Below are 16,173 nucleotides of genomic sequence, written 5' to 3' on the forward strand. Positions count from 1 at the left end.
GCATTCTAATTCATTTTTGATCATTTGCAACCACTATTATAACTTTTGAAAATGTAGAAACTATTGATATAAGATGATAGAAGAGTGTATGAATTAAAACAATTGAGATTCAGGTCATCATACAGCTCAGTAACTAACTAAATCTGTGGCCTAGGGAACCCGGAGCTTCAATGACATGTTCACAAAAGCTCTCCATTGACTTCTGCCCTCATCCAACTGAATACTATTTCTAATTTTTATTCCTATTTCTACGAGTCAATATTGTTCACCTATTTGTACCTAGATCTTCCTAATGGATGTTTTCCGATTTGATTTCCAGTTAAAACCTTGAAAGCGTTCCTATTCACTTGCATTCTAGCTACAGGATCTGCCTACCTGAGCCTCCTAGAATTAATGATCCTCACAATGTTTGGTAAACGGTATAAATTATGTAATTCCTCGTTATGAAGTTTTCGCCACTCTCCATTCCCGTTCCTCTTGGATCCGAATATTCATCTTAGGATTTTATTCTGAAATACTTTCAGTCTACGTTCTTCCCTATAGCAGTACAGCTAGTGTAGATTACCGTTTAATAGCATATTCAAAATAGATAATAATAATAATAATAATAATAATAATAATAATAATAATAATAATAATAATAATAATAATAATAATAATAATAATAATAATAATGAATCCAGACACATCATAATTAAATATTTGAGGGACTGATAGAAATGCATACTCAAGAAATGTCCTAGAATTGACAACACTAATTCGAAGGTTCTAAAATTATTATAAAGCTACCTGTAAAACTTATTTTATTTCGTTTGCTTTAATATTAATTTATTTATTTACAGCAAACTTCCACACACAGCCCTCGACCAATTTACATTTGAATGTGTAAAACGGCAAATTAGATGGAGGAAAGCAAAGATAGTTAGTCACAAAGAAGAGTTAATAATGTTTTTCTTTTGCTAACATATATTCTGATACCTGTGTCACTGAATTCGTTATATTATCAAGTAAGCTTTTTTTTTAATTTACTGTTCCATGATTATGCTCCAAGGCTAAGGAAGACGATGCTTCATGGTTCAGAGCATGGGCGCATCTACTTCATAGGGTTAGGCATAGAGTGGAATAATGAGGTACTTTATGCCTAACAGGGCCGAGAAACGTTGCCCAGGAAATACTGCTAATGTTCAATAGGGCCGCAGGGAATTTTATAGAGATATTTAAGATATATAAACAAGAAGAAAATCTTATAATTCATCAGGACTCAAGAACGTTCACGTTGAATGTGTTGGAAACCCTCTATTGCAAAAAAGGAAAATGTTCTAAACTATATTAGTGTGTTGAGAGCAGGACATGAAGGGACGACTCTGATATAAAAATGTAAATCTGAAGTAATTTTGACTGTTTGGTGTGCAATTTATACTATCTATACAAAGTGTGGTCTGGAAATTCATCTTTTTTCTTCTAAATAAATAGTGAAAATGTTATGCTGTTGAATTTTTGAGGGCTTACATTTAAGTACTATTTGGTTTCCAGGTTATCGCTAGAATGAGGATGGTACTTTCTTGTATAGTATATATATTATAAATTTTAATCTCAAATCCTGAAGGATTCCAGGCAGCCATGGCAATTACGATTATGGAAACAATAATTTATTTCCATTCCATTAAGTCAATCTAATTTACATGAATTACTCTTATCCTTTTCAGATCGTTGAAACATCAATACCCGTATATTTCCAGGTAACAGTTAGAATGCACTGAGTATTGAAAAAATACTTTGATCGTAGAGCACAGTTTGAGAATGTAACAATATCTTAAACTAAGGTTTTGGAAGAAACACATATTTTTCTTTATTATGCGCATATAGTCTTAATGTGTAGCAAGCATTTTATGTTATTGTGTGCTTCGTTTTTTTTTTTTTTTTTTTTTTTTTTTTTTTTTTTTTTTTTTTTTTTTTAGCAGAGTCAAATAAAACTAAGGTTTGGTTTCACACAACATACAAGATGACGCACATTCGATACACTTCGTGGTGTACAGTCCGCAGCAAAAAAACCTGCAAGATGAGAATGTAAGTTTATTTAAAACTACGCCTAACAGTCCAGAGAATCAACATAACGTCTAAATTGCACGAATCACGCCAGGAGAAACTTCGGCGTTCCCCCTGCATACTTATTTAGGAGCAAAAGACTTCGTCATTAAACAATAAACTTACATGCTGATGTTGCAGGTTTTTTTTTTTTTTTTTTTTTTTTGCTGCAGACTGTACACTGACAGGGACAAATAAATAGCCAAGCTTCTAACGCCCTCGTTAAACGACAACCAATCAATTAATCAACTTCGTGCTACGTAGGTTATGAAGGATTATGTGGTTTGAATCCTACATTAAGCTTCAGATCCGAGCCTGATCTAGTCTCAGTGCTGCAAGAGGACATTAAATTCAAATCAAATTAACAAGACTATGTTCGAATTTTCTCATAGGACTCCTTGTTCCTTCCACTTTATGGTTGTTTTAGAAAAAATAATGTTAATTTGTATTAACACCTTCCTCAAATATCGATTAGGGTAGCCTATAAGCTAAATAACTAATTCTATGGACTATAGAACCCGGAGGTCCTATGCAACATTCACAACAGTTCTCTACTGACTCCTATCCTTAGCCAACTAGATCCAGTTTCTAGTTTGTATTCCTATTTCACCAGATCAATCTCAATATTGTCCTCCTATCTGCGCCTAGGTCTTCCTAATAGTCGTTTACCGATTGAATTTCCAGCCAAAACTTTGAAAGTGTTCCTACCTTCCTCCACCCTGGCTACATGAAGTGCCCACCTGAGCCTCCTAAATTTGATGACCCTAACAATGTTTGGAAAACCGTATAAATTATATAGTTCCTCGTTATGAAGTTTACGCGATTCCCCACTCCTGTTTCTCTTGGGCCCGAATATTCGTCTCGGGAGCTTGTTCTCAAATACTTTTAGTATACGTCCTTCTCTCAGAGTAAGCGACCGTATTTCACAAGTATACAGAACAACATGCATGATTATCAATTTATATATTTTAAGCTTCAAATTCCTCGACAAAATTCGCGAGAACAAGATATTTTGAACTGAATAATAACACGAATTTTCAAATTAGGATATAAATGTGAAAATTACGTTAAAAACATGTTTTCCTATTTAAATTAAGTAACATCGTGAAAAATGTAATGGGGCTATAAATATAATATTTTATAGCGTTGTTTACATAACAGTCTTTCATCCAAAAAAAGCGACTAATTGCTAATTTTACACGATAGCTGAAAGTAAATCCCTAAACTAAGTGTCATGTTCTGCTTATGATTTTTATATTATTAATAGCAGCACATTTCACAACATATAAGAAGACAACCATTTACAAGTTGAAACTCTGTTATCAAACGCATGCGAACAAAATTTGTGAATCTGTCCTGATGGAAAGGAATGTACTCCACCATAAAACTGTTAACACTCCGTGAAGACAGGACGAAAGTGAAATGACGTAGTTATTACGCGAATCTTCTATATTTGTCCACAATGCATGGACTCTAATTGTAGCCACTCGTTCAGAAACAAAGAACGAAAAAAGATTCTTTTATATTTTGTTTCGTTTCAAAGTGGAAAGAATATGATATCTCGGAGATATAATGGGTACACAAGGGAATTTCGATCGTGTTGTCGCATTGAGGTTCATAGTTGACAACTCCTAGAGCGTAAAATACCGTGTAGTATCGTGCTCCTACAATTTGCCGGTTTCTTTATTAAACTTTATTGTACTACACTTAAGACCATAAGGTGTGAATCGTTATTGTATTATTTCTGCACGCAATATTCACCTATGTTTTAAGGAGAAAACTAATACATGGTGGCACTAACTTGTACAGAGTTAGAGACTTAATTATTATATCACTTCCAGCATTTTCTTTCAAAGAATAATTTTCTGGTTCATTGTCCGATTACTTAATTATTGTTTCAGGGATTATTTTAATTCAATTCTCTTTGTTCTGTCTAGTTTATTTACTTTATTGATTAATTGAAGGTTAACATACCTGTTCAGCACGAATCAGAATCATGTGTGATCAGAACCATGAGGCTTCCACCCCGAGTCTCGTAAAACTAACTAATTCTATGGCCTATGGAATCCGGAGCTTCAACGCTGGTTCACTAAAGTTCTTTATTGACTTCTGTCTATTATTATTATTAAGTATTCTACCCTCCTTCAGGTCCTGGGACTAATGAGTACTTTCTTTTTAATTTTAGGTTTGGTCCTGGAAATGTTTCTTCCACGTTTCTCGATTTTCAGCTTCGTCTTTTAACACCCAATATTTTCTCCTATTTTTCAAATCATCGATCAGCTGTGTTCTTCTTCTTCCTATTCCTCTCTTCCTTTCTATCTTTCCTTCTATGACGGTGTGAAGAAGACAATTTCTTCGCAAGATGTGTCCAATCCAATTGGGCTTTCTACGAAGGATGCAGGATAGAAATGTCCTTCCGTATCTTCTCTCCTTTCCGTTTTAAAACATCTTCGCTTGTTGCGCTCTCCGTCCATTTTATATTTTCGAATTTACTACAACACCACATTTTGAAGCTCTCTAAATAATTCTTCTCTAACTTCCACAATGTCCAAGTTTCTGAACCATATAACCCAATACTCCATACATAGCAATTGACCAACATCTTCGTTAGTCCAATATTAAGGCTGCTAGTTAAGAGTGATATATATATATATATATATTTCTTGTTGTTGTTGAATTCTTTTTTTCACTATGGTAGCTCCTTGACCTGATCTCTTTGGTGTAGTAAGGGTCTTTAGTAAAATACTTCCCAGATGCTTGAAATTATCGGTCTCTTCAACTTCTATTTGTTCTACTCTGATCCGTAAGGGCTAGTTTCAACTGAATAGTCTCATCACTTTTGATTTTTCGATGTTGATTTCCATACCATACAGTTTTCAAGTGTCAACTATTTTGTCAATCATCCTCTGTAGTCCTCCTTCGGTTTGAGCTATTATAACCGTATCATCTGCATCTGCATTATGTCCTTTGTACTCCCATTTGTGCGAAATCTATCATAATATTATCCTCCCATCTGCACCTAGGTCTTCCTAATGGTCGTTTTCCGATTGGATTTCCAGTTAAAACTTTAAAAACGTTTCTTCTTTCTTCCATTCTGGCTACATGACCTGCCCATCTGAGTCTCGTGTACTTCGTGACCCTAACAATGTTTCGTAAACGGTATAAACTATGTGAACATTGTTTGGTAAACGAGTCCGTAGAAATTATCTTAATTTACTGTCTTCCATTTGCTATGAATTTACAAGTAGTATTTGACTTACGGTTAGGACCATGTCTACCGAAATATAACCTACCCTTCTTCACTATATATTATATGTAATGTTGATGAGAAATTCCGTGCGTATCGAACTTTCGCTCCACTTCCACTGTGATCCATATTTGTTTTTCTTTAAGTTTCTTCATTGACGCATGAATTTAAGAGCTGAGTTTGTAAAAGTCATATATATCTATATCTGTCTATTTATCTATCTATATATCTCTATATATATCTATCTATATATATATAGTAATAAAAGTTACGTAGGTTTTCTCTACTGACGAAATTAGACAAAATTATAATGCAAATATTAATGAAGCTAAAACTATGTATATGCACAAAACATACATATATAAAGCTTCCAAAGTATGATATTCAAATAGACTAAATGTTGACTTATTTGCTTTTTACATTAAAAGACTTACTTGCTGGCTCATGCACATCTGGCTAATTTCCTCATCTTATACCAATAGTTTCATACAACTTCCATCAAAATATCCTGTTCACTCGGACAACAGCCTCTTCAGGATAAAATGTCTACTTAGTCTACTAATCAGTAATGGGTTTACCGGGTTCGATCCCCACTTTGGGACGGGATATATTTCCGGTTTCAAATATTTAGGATCAATATTAACAGACGAAAATCATATTCACGAAGAAATTAAATGTCGACTAAAAGCAGGGAATTCGTGTTACTATTCGGTTCAAAATCTCTTGTCGTCGCGAATTCTGTCGAGGAATTTGAAGCTTAAAATATATAAAACGATAATCATGCCTGTTGTTCTGTATGGGTGTGAAACATGGTCGCTTACTCTGAGGGAAGAACATAAACTGAAAGTATTTGAGAACAGGATCCTGAGAAGAATATTCGGACCCAAGAGGAACGAGAATGGGGAATGGCGGAAGCTTCATAACGAGGAACTACATAGTTTATACGGTTTACCCAACATTGTTAGGGTCGTCAAGTCTAGGAGGCTTAGGTGGGCAGGTCATGTAGCTAGAATGGAAGAAAGTAGAAACGCTTTCAAAGTCTTGACTGGTAGACCCATAGGAAAACGACCATTAGGAAGACCTAGGCGCAGATGGGAGGACAATATTAAGATGGATCTCGCAGAGATAGGAATACAAAGTAGAAACTGGATGCAATTAGCTAAGGATAGAAGTCAGTGGAGAGCTTTTGTGAACGCGGCACTGAACCTCCGGGTTCCATAGGCCATAGAGTTAGTTAGTTATATTTCCGGTTTTACCACTGTTTCTTAATAACTCACTAGTCCAGTTAGCACCTGTAAAATGGTTATCGTCGGAGTGTGAAGGTGACTACATTTGTAAGTACGTGTCAAAGCCAAGAAAATGTGATTTTTTACTTTCGTCTATTCCAAATGGAGAACACCATTGAACGAATTTTTATACCCTTACTTCTAAACTCAAGCTGACCATCCTACAACTTTCTTCTTTAACGTACGATACCAGCTTTTGTCCTGTATTTGAAGAATAAGTATTGGTGTATTGCTTGCTTTAGAGCAAATTATAGGAAAATCTCAATTGGTAGAAGATCTATCTCAGTTGCCGTCACATCACTGACAAAGAATGCTTCCACTTGTACACTGAGAAAAGCAAGTAGGTGGCGTACTTGAAAAGGTAGGTTACATGCGTAATATACTGAAATAGTGATGTCGTCATTTCTTCTTCGTTACCATGGTAATTGCCATTTTTTTCTAAACAAATGCATGGAGCGACAGGAATACTTTGAACTATACTGTTAATAAGAACAAACAGTTAATAATAATTTTAGAATATTTTGGGGAAGGTAAAGTTGGCAGGAAAAGATACGGATTAAGAATATGGGTCCATTATTTAGAAAATTTATGAATGAAAACTAGTAATTAACAAAGTAACATTTAAGGAACCTTCTTCTACAGGGGTCACATCTCTAGATAATCTGATAAGATAGAAATTGCATAAGTAATGCCAGAGCCATCACCACGTAATCCACAATGAACAAAAGCAACTATACACAATGTAAAAACTATAAAATACAGGCAAGTCTGATGAGTTGTCGGCACAATGAAAATAGAGCAAATCACGTGTCTACGAGGAAAAATAATTGTCAACTTTGAAAATAATATTAATTACATTGGCGCATTTCGATATTTTACGCCTACCATTTAAAATGTGTGTGCGTAGTTACAGTAGCTACAAAATAAACAAATAAATGGTCAACCAAAAAATGGGGGAACCCAAAGTTTTAACCATATGCCTTCTGAGAATTTTCAATCTGGACCAATTTCTGATCGGTTAACATGCATCGGATCTTTCCTTATATTTCCTACTTACCTTAAAAATATATAGTATACTGATAGTACAACAACAAACCATCTAATTATTAGTGGTTCAGCTTAAGTTTTAAACACCATTTCTGTAGACCTGCACGTTTGGAATGTACTGTATGATACTGAATAAAAATTTTCCAGAATTATTTAAATTTAATATCCGATAATAAATAAGCTAAGTATATTTTGACACTTAACGTAACCTCCAATTGTATAAATCACAAAATCTGCGATATCAGGGCAAACACTAACTTTCAATGCTTGACATATTTTAACATATTATTTGCCCAATTGCTTGCTTTTTCTATGCTTTTGTGATTTCATTCATTGGATTTTTAAAAACACATACGCACAAGTGTTTATTTTACTCTAATGTTTGCAATCTGGAAGTTAACGCGTCACTGTTTTTGCTTTGTACTTAGGTTCTTAGGCCATGTTGTTTAGAAAACAAAAGTACGATCACCATGGCAACGAGACGGATATGACGTCATACTATTTCAGTTTATTTCTGTAGATTTTGGACTTAACGTACAGCAGACGTATAACTGAAAACGCATGCTTTAAAATACTTTCTGTCTAAATGTTCCATCTATACGTACTTTCCGTATGAAACAATATAGGCGGTAAGGATCTCACATACAAATGGACGTATATAACATATAGCTGAGGAATGTAACATAAGTGAGTATTTATATGCATGCGATATACGGAAAACTGTTAGATGTATGACATCCTGCAACGGTATGGTGTAACATCTAAGGGCAATGCTCCGTACTGATTTCTGTAGTAAGCAAGATGATTCCGCATATTTGTACAATACACCGCTCTCCGGAGAACGGATATTTCTTAGTGTAGAGCGGTTTAGACAATCTAAAATTTAGATTTAGTAGAACCATTGAAGGTTTGACGCTTTCCACAGTTACAATCCAATAAATATTTCATCGTAAATCCAAACAAATTTTTTAGTTAAATCAAAGTATTTTCAAATGCAAGGAAACAACCAATGACAATGAAGTGTTGGCAATTCAGTATCTCGGGATCGATTACCGCTTGGAACACTCGGTCGAGAAAGTGTAAAAGTTTTCTTTCAGGACAGCCATCCTGAGTGGAGTATTCCTGATTTTCCTCATTCATACCAGGCAAATGCCAGGATAGTACCTAACAGAATGGTTCAGGCCGCTTGCATCCTTCCCCATTCATTTTTTCCTTCCACATTCTCCAGATACTGTGATTGCCGAGGGACACCATCCCTCCTCATATATATGACAGGCTAGATTGGTCATATATGCCGAAACCCCTTAAAGTTAATTCTTAATCTCCACTAAGTAAGAAAGCATATGTGTCTCCAAATAGTATTGCATGATCTCATATTCTGAATGTTTTGGAAACATGGGACAGAAATCAGCCACATAATTAGCATTACCAAATGTAAGCGAAACAGATTACTCAATATTCAGACTCTCAGATGACAAACACATTTCAAATATTCACGAAATTACAGGGAAGAATCACCCTATCTTCACTTACAATAAACATATTTCTTCTCAAAACACTAATATTGTCACAAAATTACCCCCCAAAATTTTGTAAAGAATTACTACAAACAAGAATTACACGCCCATTTAAAAATACTCAAGTCACATAAGTTATATCAAAAATTATAAGGAGATTGCATACCATTGAATCATGTCATAAAGGACTATACACAGGAGGCACGGTGGCTCAGTGGTAGAATGGTGAGCATTTAATCTCATTTGAGAACAGGAAATCGTTTGAGTGGACCGGCATCCATATACCCGCCCGTGTCTACACCCAGAGCGGTGTAGCAAGCAAATTTTAGTAGGGAAAGCGCATTGCATCTTGTGTGATCATATAGTTAGGCGGATGAGAGTAACAAATTTCATGAATAATGTCAGCTGTTTTAGTTATTTTAACACATTGATCTTGTGCATTTTATTTTATTTTTTTCCATGTTCTACTATAAGCATATTTCATCTATATATATAAAAGAGAACGTACAAAATCCTTTGTCCGCTCATCACGCTAATACGGCTGAACCAATTTCTTTCATTTTTGGGGGGTTATTAGGATTTGGACCCTAGATGGTTTTTATCATATCACTTTAATTTTTAATTACCAGTGTCTTGAGATAATTGACCATTCAAGTGTCCATAACGTACAAATCCTTTGTTATTAGTTCATCATAGGTAAAAATAAACGTATTTATATGCAACCCGCATGACCGCGTCACTCGGCGGGTTAACATAAATGACAGGCGATATACAGCGGAAAATAGCTTGAATCTTCTGTTTAAAATTTTTTAATTGATTTGCTTATTTTTACAGACACTTTTACAATATGCCAGCACCGGGATGACCGCAGCGAAGCGGGGCGGGTTAACATAAATGACAGGCGATATAATGTTAAGATTTACTGCAATCTTCTATGGTTTTTATCATATCACTTGAAAGCGAAAAAGTAAAAATTATCTAAGTAACAAAGTTTATTGCGTTCCGGGGTGACCGCAGCGAAGCGGGGTGAACGCTGCTAGTTTGCTATATTTAGACACGTTTAATAATCAGGAGTCAAACATACGAACTCAATTCGGCAGGAGTCAGACATTCATTTGAGGGGTCGAATCCCTGTGGCTCTCAACGTGATTACACATCTAATATCCTTACTTACTTTAACTTGATTATAATAGACCTAGGGAACTTATGAACTCTCTTGGCTAAGTGGTTAACGTATGTATCTTTGCAGTGGGGGATCCGCGTTCGATTCCCGGCTGGAGCTCATGTGGTTCGGATCCAACGTTAAGCTGCAGTCCACGTCTCATATAGCCTCGCTGCTGAAGGGGATGCTAAACTGAAATCAACTCAATAATAGGGAATTTAAACCCTTTTCTTGACAAGGAGACTTGTGTTGCCGAGAAAAAATACTGGATGCGACTTCCGTGCCATTATAAAATAATAGATAATTGCACATTTTAGTTACATGTTTTATTTACACAAGGCTGTGATGTAATGTATCCCATAGGATACATTGCCAAAATAGGTAGTCAAAGAACGAAAACTGTTCAAAAAAATTATGTATCCCAAATGATACATGGTCAAGAAAAGGGTTAAATGAAGTGTGTTTGAATTACTGTTCTATTTAGATTAATATGCAATAGCGACACCATGTGGCGCAATTTAGGTTATTTGTATCTCTGCTACCTAAATTAGCAACAGTCTTTGGTATAACTATAAATGTTTGTTTCCACTGAAAGCATTGCCAGCGCTGTTTTTCTGTCATCGTATGTAGTAATAAGAGATAACGTAAATAATTTTACTTTCTTTTTCAGCCGTTGTATCTTCAGACGAGTGATCTTCATCCGGAGTGTGCAACTGTCAGAGACTAAGAAAGTGAAATATTCAGGACTTAAAAGTGCTCACACACCAAAGTGTCATTGCTCAAGTGCTCAACACAAAATATTATTATTATTGTTACATGTTGTACATAATTTGTTATTTGTTAATATTAAACAATGACTTCTTTATTTTACAATTGTTGCTGTTATTTCTATCCTTCGTCTTTTCAATCTACTGGGTGAACCGTAAGTACATTTGAAATGGCTTGTTTATCAATTAAAAAAACGAACAAGTTGTTTCATGACATTGAGTTAGGTTACCTAAGTCATGTACAGTCAGCAACAAAAATTCTTTCCGTTTGATGAAATTGGTTTCGTAAATAACTTCAGAATGGAAGGACAATTTGAGCACAGTTTTCAGTAAATTAAAAAAAAAGAATATAGTTTTCTATACGTTCCAGCCATACATATATTCCAGTAATACAACTGCTATTCCCAAAATAAATTTTACAGAATGGAAAGAACTTTTGTTGTTGACTGTACATAAGCAGGCATACCACATTTCAATGATTTAGTGATTATGGCTTTGTTTCATTAAGCAGATGTTTAGTTGGTTGCACAGTTCAATTCCTATGCATCCGATATAAGACTTTCTAGTATATTCAACAAGCGAGAACATTGAAAGATATGTCTTGTCTGTGTCCGAGTAATAAACTCTTGGATCGGGAAAGTTGAAGAAACAAATTAGGAGACAAATAATTCCTTTTATTAACTTGTTTATACACATGGCCCCAGATTTTGTTTCAAATCTCTAACTATGAATAGTGTCGGTTTCATTTAGGTGAAACTGTCTACGTTTCAATGTTATTCCCAAAATAATTTTACAAAATGAAAAACACACTTTTTCCCTGAATGTACTCAAAGACAACTTTTTGATTTTCATCGCACAAAACACTGCACTATAGCCATAAGATATTGTTCGGTATTTGTACATTTAGGCCTGCCAACTCTACGAAGATCCATTCTATTGAAACATGTTATTCAAGTTATGAGTTCGTTGTCAATATGGAGTTACCGTGCACTGAAAATCCTGCATAATTAACTCAATATATCCACCATCTTTGAAGTATAAAAATAGTTAATCCTTTTCTATTTATTTTCAATACACACCTACATCTTATACACACCTAACATAGTTTACATCGTTTATAAAATTATTTCTTACAAACGTACTATTCACAAACCACGTCTTGTCGATTATGGCCCTTCCTGTAAAGGATGAAAACCATAATTATCCGCAGAACTTGAAGCAAACTGACTGACTTTGTATAAATGCTGGATTCTATATCCATGTTCAATATTCATTCTATATCCATGCATGTTATTTTCATATATATATATATATATATATATATATATATATATATATATATATATATATATATATATATATATATATATATATATATATATATATATAATTTATATGTGAAAATAACTCTTATTTTCCTATGGTAGGCTATTAAGTTACGGGTTAGATCTATTGCCAGTTCTTAAGAGGAGTTATTGCATTCTGTCCAAGTTCGCTATTGCTATTTGAATCCATGGTAATCTATTTTCGCTCTAATTCTCTTATCATGTGAGATATCGTTGTGCTCTTTTTTTTTTTTTGTTAGATAGATTAAATTGTATGTAACAGTTGTCTGTAGTTCTTTCCTCCAATAAGCATGGTAAAATAACTTTAATTAACTAACTAACTAACTCTATGGCCTATGAAACCCGGAGGTTCAGTGCCGCGTTCACGAAAGCTCTCCACTGACTTCTATCCTTAGCTAATTGGATCCAGTTTCTACGTTGTATTCCTATCTCTGCGAGATCCATCTTAATATTATCCTCCCATCTGCGCCTAGGTCTTCCTAATGGTCGTTTTCCTATGGGTCTACCAGTCAAGACTTTGAAAGCGTTTCTACTTTCTTCCGTTCTAGCTACATGACCTGCCCACCTAAGCCTCCTAGACTTGACGACCCTAACAATGTTGGGTAAACCGTATAAACTATGTAGTTCCTCGTTATGAAGCTTCCGCCATTCCCCATTCTCGTTCCTCTTGGGTCCGAATATTCTTCTCAGGATCCTGTTCTCAAATACTTTCAGTCTATGTTCTTCCCTCAGAGTAAGCGACCATGTTTCGCAACTTTAATTAATAAAAGTATTAATAAAATATCGAATTGACAGCTTGTCTATCAATTACTCCTCAACAGAGAAACAAATTGTTGCGTAAAAGAAGAAGTAAAAACAGGGATTTGTAGATTGTACATTTTGCTAAACGTTCCTGAAATCAAAATCTATTTTGAATGCATATTAGCAAAACTATTACGTAAAAAAAATGGTACGTTAAAAAAAATCTAGCCAGCATAGGCGGCGTTTGCTGCAAGCATAGACCCACCCACTTTCTGACGTCAGCGCGGAGTGATACTATTCCTTGCAGTCTGCCTCACTCAACTTCTTGGAGGCGCGAAATACGAGTTCAGTTCGTTCCAAATCGGCTGCTTATGTCACGTTCGGGAATCCTTTCCTCTGTTGGTAGGTTTGTAATCTCCGAATTCCAGGGCGAACGCATAGTGTGTTTTTGTTTTGCTTCCGCACTGTGTTTGTGCAGCTTTGAAGAAAGTAATCTTTAGGAAAATGCCATCTCAGAAAAGGAAGAAGAGCGGCCTTTATCTTTCTGCAAGAAGGAAACAAATCGAGGCGAAAATTTAGCTGCCTGGAGGGAACGGACAAAGTTAAATGTCATTTGTAAATTTTGAAACTATTGACAAAATTTTCTTCTTAATTTTTCATTCATTACTTAGGTAGATTTTTAATTAAATTTTTAGATAAGTTGTTAGTTTAAGATTTTGATTTGTAATTTAGTGCACCGAATACCCTAAATGTTGATGGCTTGTCTATCAACTGGACGTCTTCAGCATAAAAATTCTGTCTTTCTTTTATCAAGTATATAACTGTTATGTTTATCACTCATCAGTAAAGATTACAAGTATTTTGATACTTTGCCTATGCGAAAGAAAAAGTAAAGAGCTTGAAAGCAATGTAAAGTAGGCGGGGATGGTTGCATAATTCACAATCAGTAGCGTACCGTACGTAGGAATTTATTTCGGGGGGGTCCAAACTCAAAATGAGGGTATTTTATATCAAAATTCCTAAAATTGCCCCTAAACTTAGGCTAAATTTATACAAAAGTCGAAATTTCGGGGGGATCCGGACCCCCAGGACCCACCCCCTGCGTACGTTCCTGTTTACAATCCTTATCAGAAGGGCATTCTTGATTTATAAATATTCTCGGTTCTGTGGCAAAGTAGCGACCGAAATCAATGAGGGAAAATCAAAGGAAAAACACTTTACTGACTAGAAGATCAGGTAGTCTAAAGAAGGTTACGAGAAATTCAGAAAGCTGGAGTCATTATCCTTTCTGGGACCTCACAAATAGACTATAATTTTGAGTACATTTTGTTGGTGTGTTGCAGATACATTCTTGGTATTGTCTCACCTATTACTGCTATTTGACTTCGGTTTCTCTTCCCGAACATCATTTCACAAACCGGGCTAGTATTTAGTCAACGGACATTGCTAATATTAAGTGATAAGTTACAGTACCATGCCAGTGATAATAGAGTTACCCTGGCAACAAATACTAATTTTTTTTTTTTTTTTTTGCGAATACCACGCATCTAACATTACACGTGCCTGCAGCTATTTATTTCTTTTCTTTTCTTTTCTTTTTTTTTGTTTGTTTGTTTTTGGTGAATGTCTCACTTTACTTGTACGTATCGTAAGGTGAGGTTACTAGCAAAAAAAAAAAAAAAAAGTTTTGCACTTGAAGTGATGTAGAAAGAAAACGGAACTTGAAAAATGAAGACAACTAACGATGTACACTCATGTCCAAAATTATTGTCGCATGTCTATAACTGTCTTCTTGTAAGAATATAATTTGATAATGATTTTGAGGGGTACTTTTAATACTGATACTATGTGTATAATCGGGAAATGTATATTTGTGGTAAATTTCATAGGAAAAGAATTTAAAATACGAAAATTAGAGTGAGTAAAACAAAATGTTGCTAAATGGACAACAAAGTTTTATTTTCGTTTTATTGTTCTTATTTACTGTTCTTTTGACATGAAATTTACCACATACATGTCTTTGCTGATTATACACATGCTAGCATTATAAGAAATACCGGGAGAATTCGTTATCAAATTATATTCCTACAACAACATATTTATAGACATGCGACAATAATTTTGAACATGAGTGTACATTATATGATGATGAGTGTTCTGCCCGAAAGTAGGTCTTTAACCCGAATATCTCTTGGCAAGGTAAGCCCATGGTGGTTTGCCATTATCTTCTATGGGATTATGATGACGTCCAAAGGACGGGATCTATAGTTTAACGTGAGACATGAGCCACTTGTGTCCCACAGGGAATTGAACCCAAGCACTGATTAGAATGCGACGAGCGTAACCACTCATTCCACCAGGGTCACTGTATAGTATGTAATTGACTTGCATTTTGCATATTTTTAGTGTTATATATTTTACTATGAAACATGCTAATATAAGGCAGAGGTAATATTATAATATTACACTATCAATTATAATTATAATAATTATGAATGATTATAATTCTGCTAGAGCAAAGCAGAAATATCAGGGCAGCAACAGTACCTATTGGCGAAACTTTCCATTTCTCTCTGAAAAACTATATTTGCCCATCTCCTGTTAATGATGATAAGTAATCATATTCCATATAATACAATTTTCACAAATGAGAATGAAAGTTCAATTAGCTTCAAATCATAATAGGCCAAAATTGTAATAATGGGTATAATGATAAATAACAACGTATGGAGATTAGAAGTTTGCCCCAGAAACTCCCTGATTTGACATCCGTTTCACCGTTCCAGGTTTCTAGGGGTGGCCACTGATTTATCAATGAAGACTGTAATACTTAGGGATGGGCACGAGCGAGTTTTCTTTGAAACTCGACTCAACTTGAAACAGATATCTTTGAGCTCGACTCGAAAACTCGGCTCGAAAAATTTCTTCCAACTCGACTCGAATTTGGGTCAAATTTCGAGTCGAGTCGAGCCAAA

At 34.9% G+C, this 16,173-nt stretch overlaps 1 protein-coding gene across 2 annotated transcripts in view; it reads left to right on the forward strand.

Moving 5' to 3' along the window:
- Positions 1-11,141, forward strand: part of LOC145673853 (uncharacterized) — a 55,887-nt gene extending 44,746 nt beyond the window's left edge. For both annotated transcript variants that reach the window (XM_081743625.1, XM_081743626.1), the window contains exon 4: positions 11,015-11,141. In XM_081743625.1, coding sequence (XP_081599751.1) covers positions 11,015-11,037 — 23 coding nt within the window. In that variant the 3' untranslated portion in view covers positions 11,038-11,141. The remainder of the gene's footprint in view (positions 1-11,014) is intronic.
- Positions 11,142-16,173: the final 5,032 nt, after the last annotated feature.

This window comes from Thermobia domestica, chromosome 17 (assembly GCF_964235325.1).
Source record: "Thermobia domestica chromosome 17, izTheDome1.hap1.1, whole genome shotgun sequence".
Taxonomy (NCBI): domain Eukaryota; kingdom Metazoa; phylum Arthropoda; class Insecta; order Zygentoma; family Lepismatidae; genus Thermobia; species Thermobia domestica.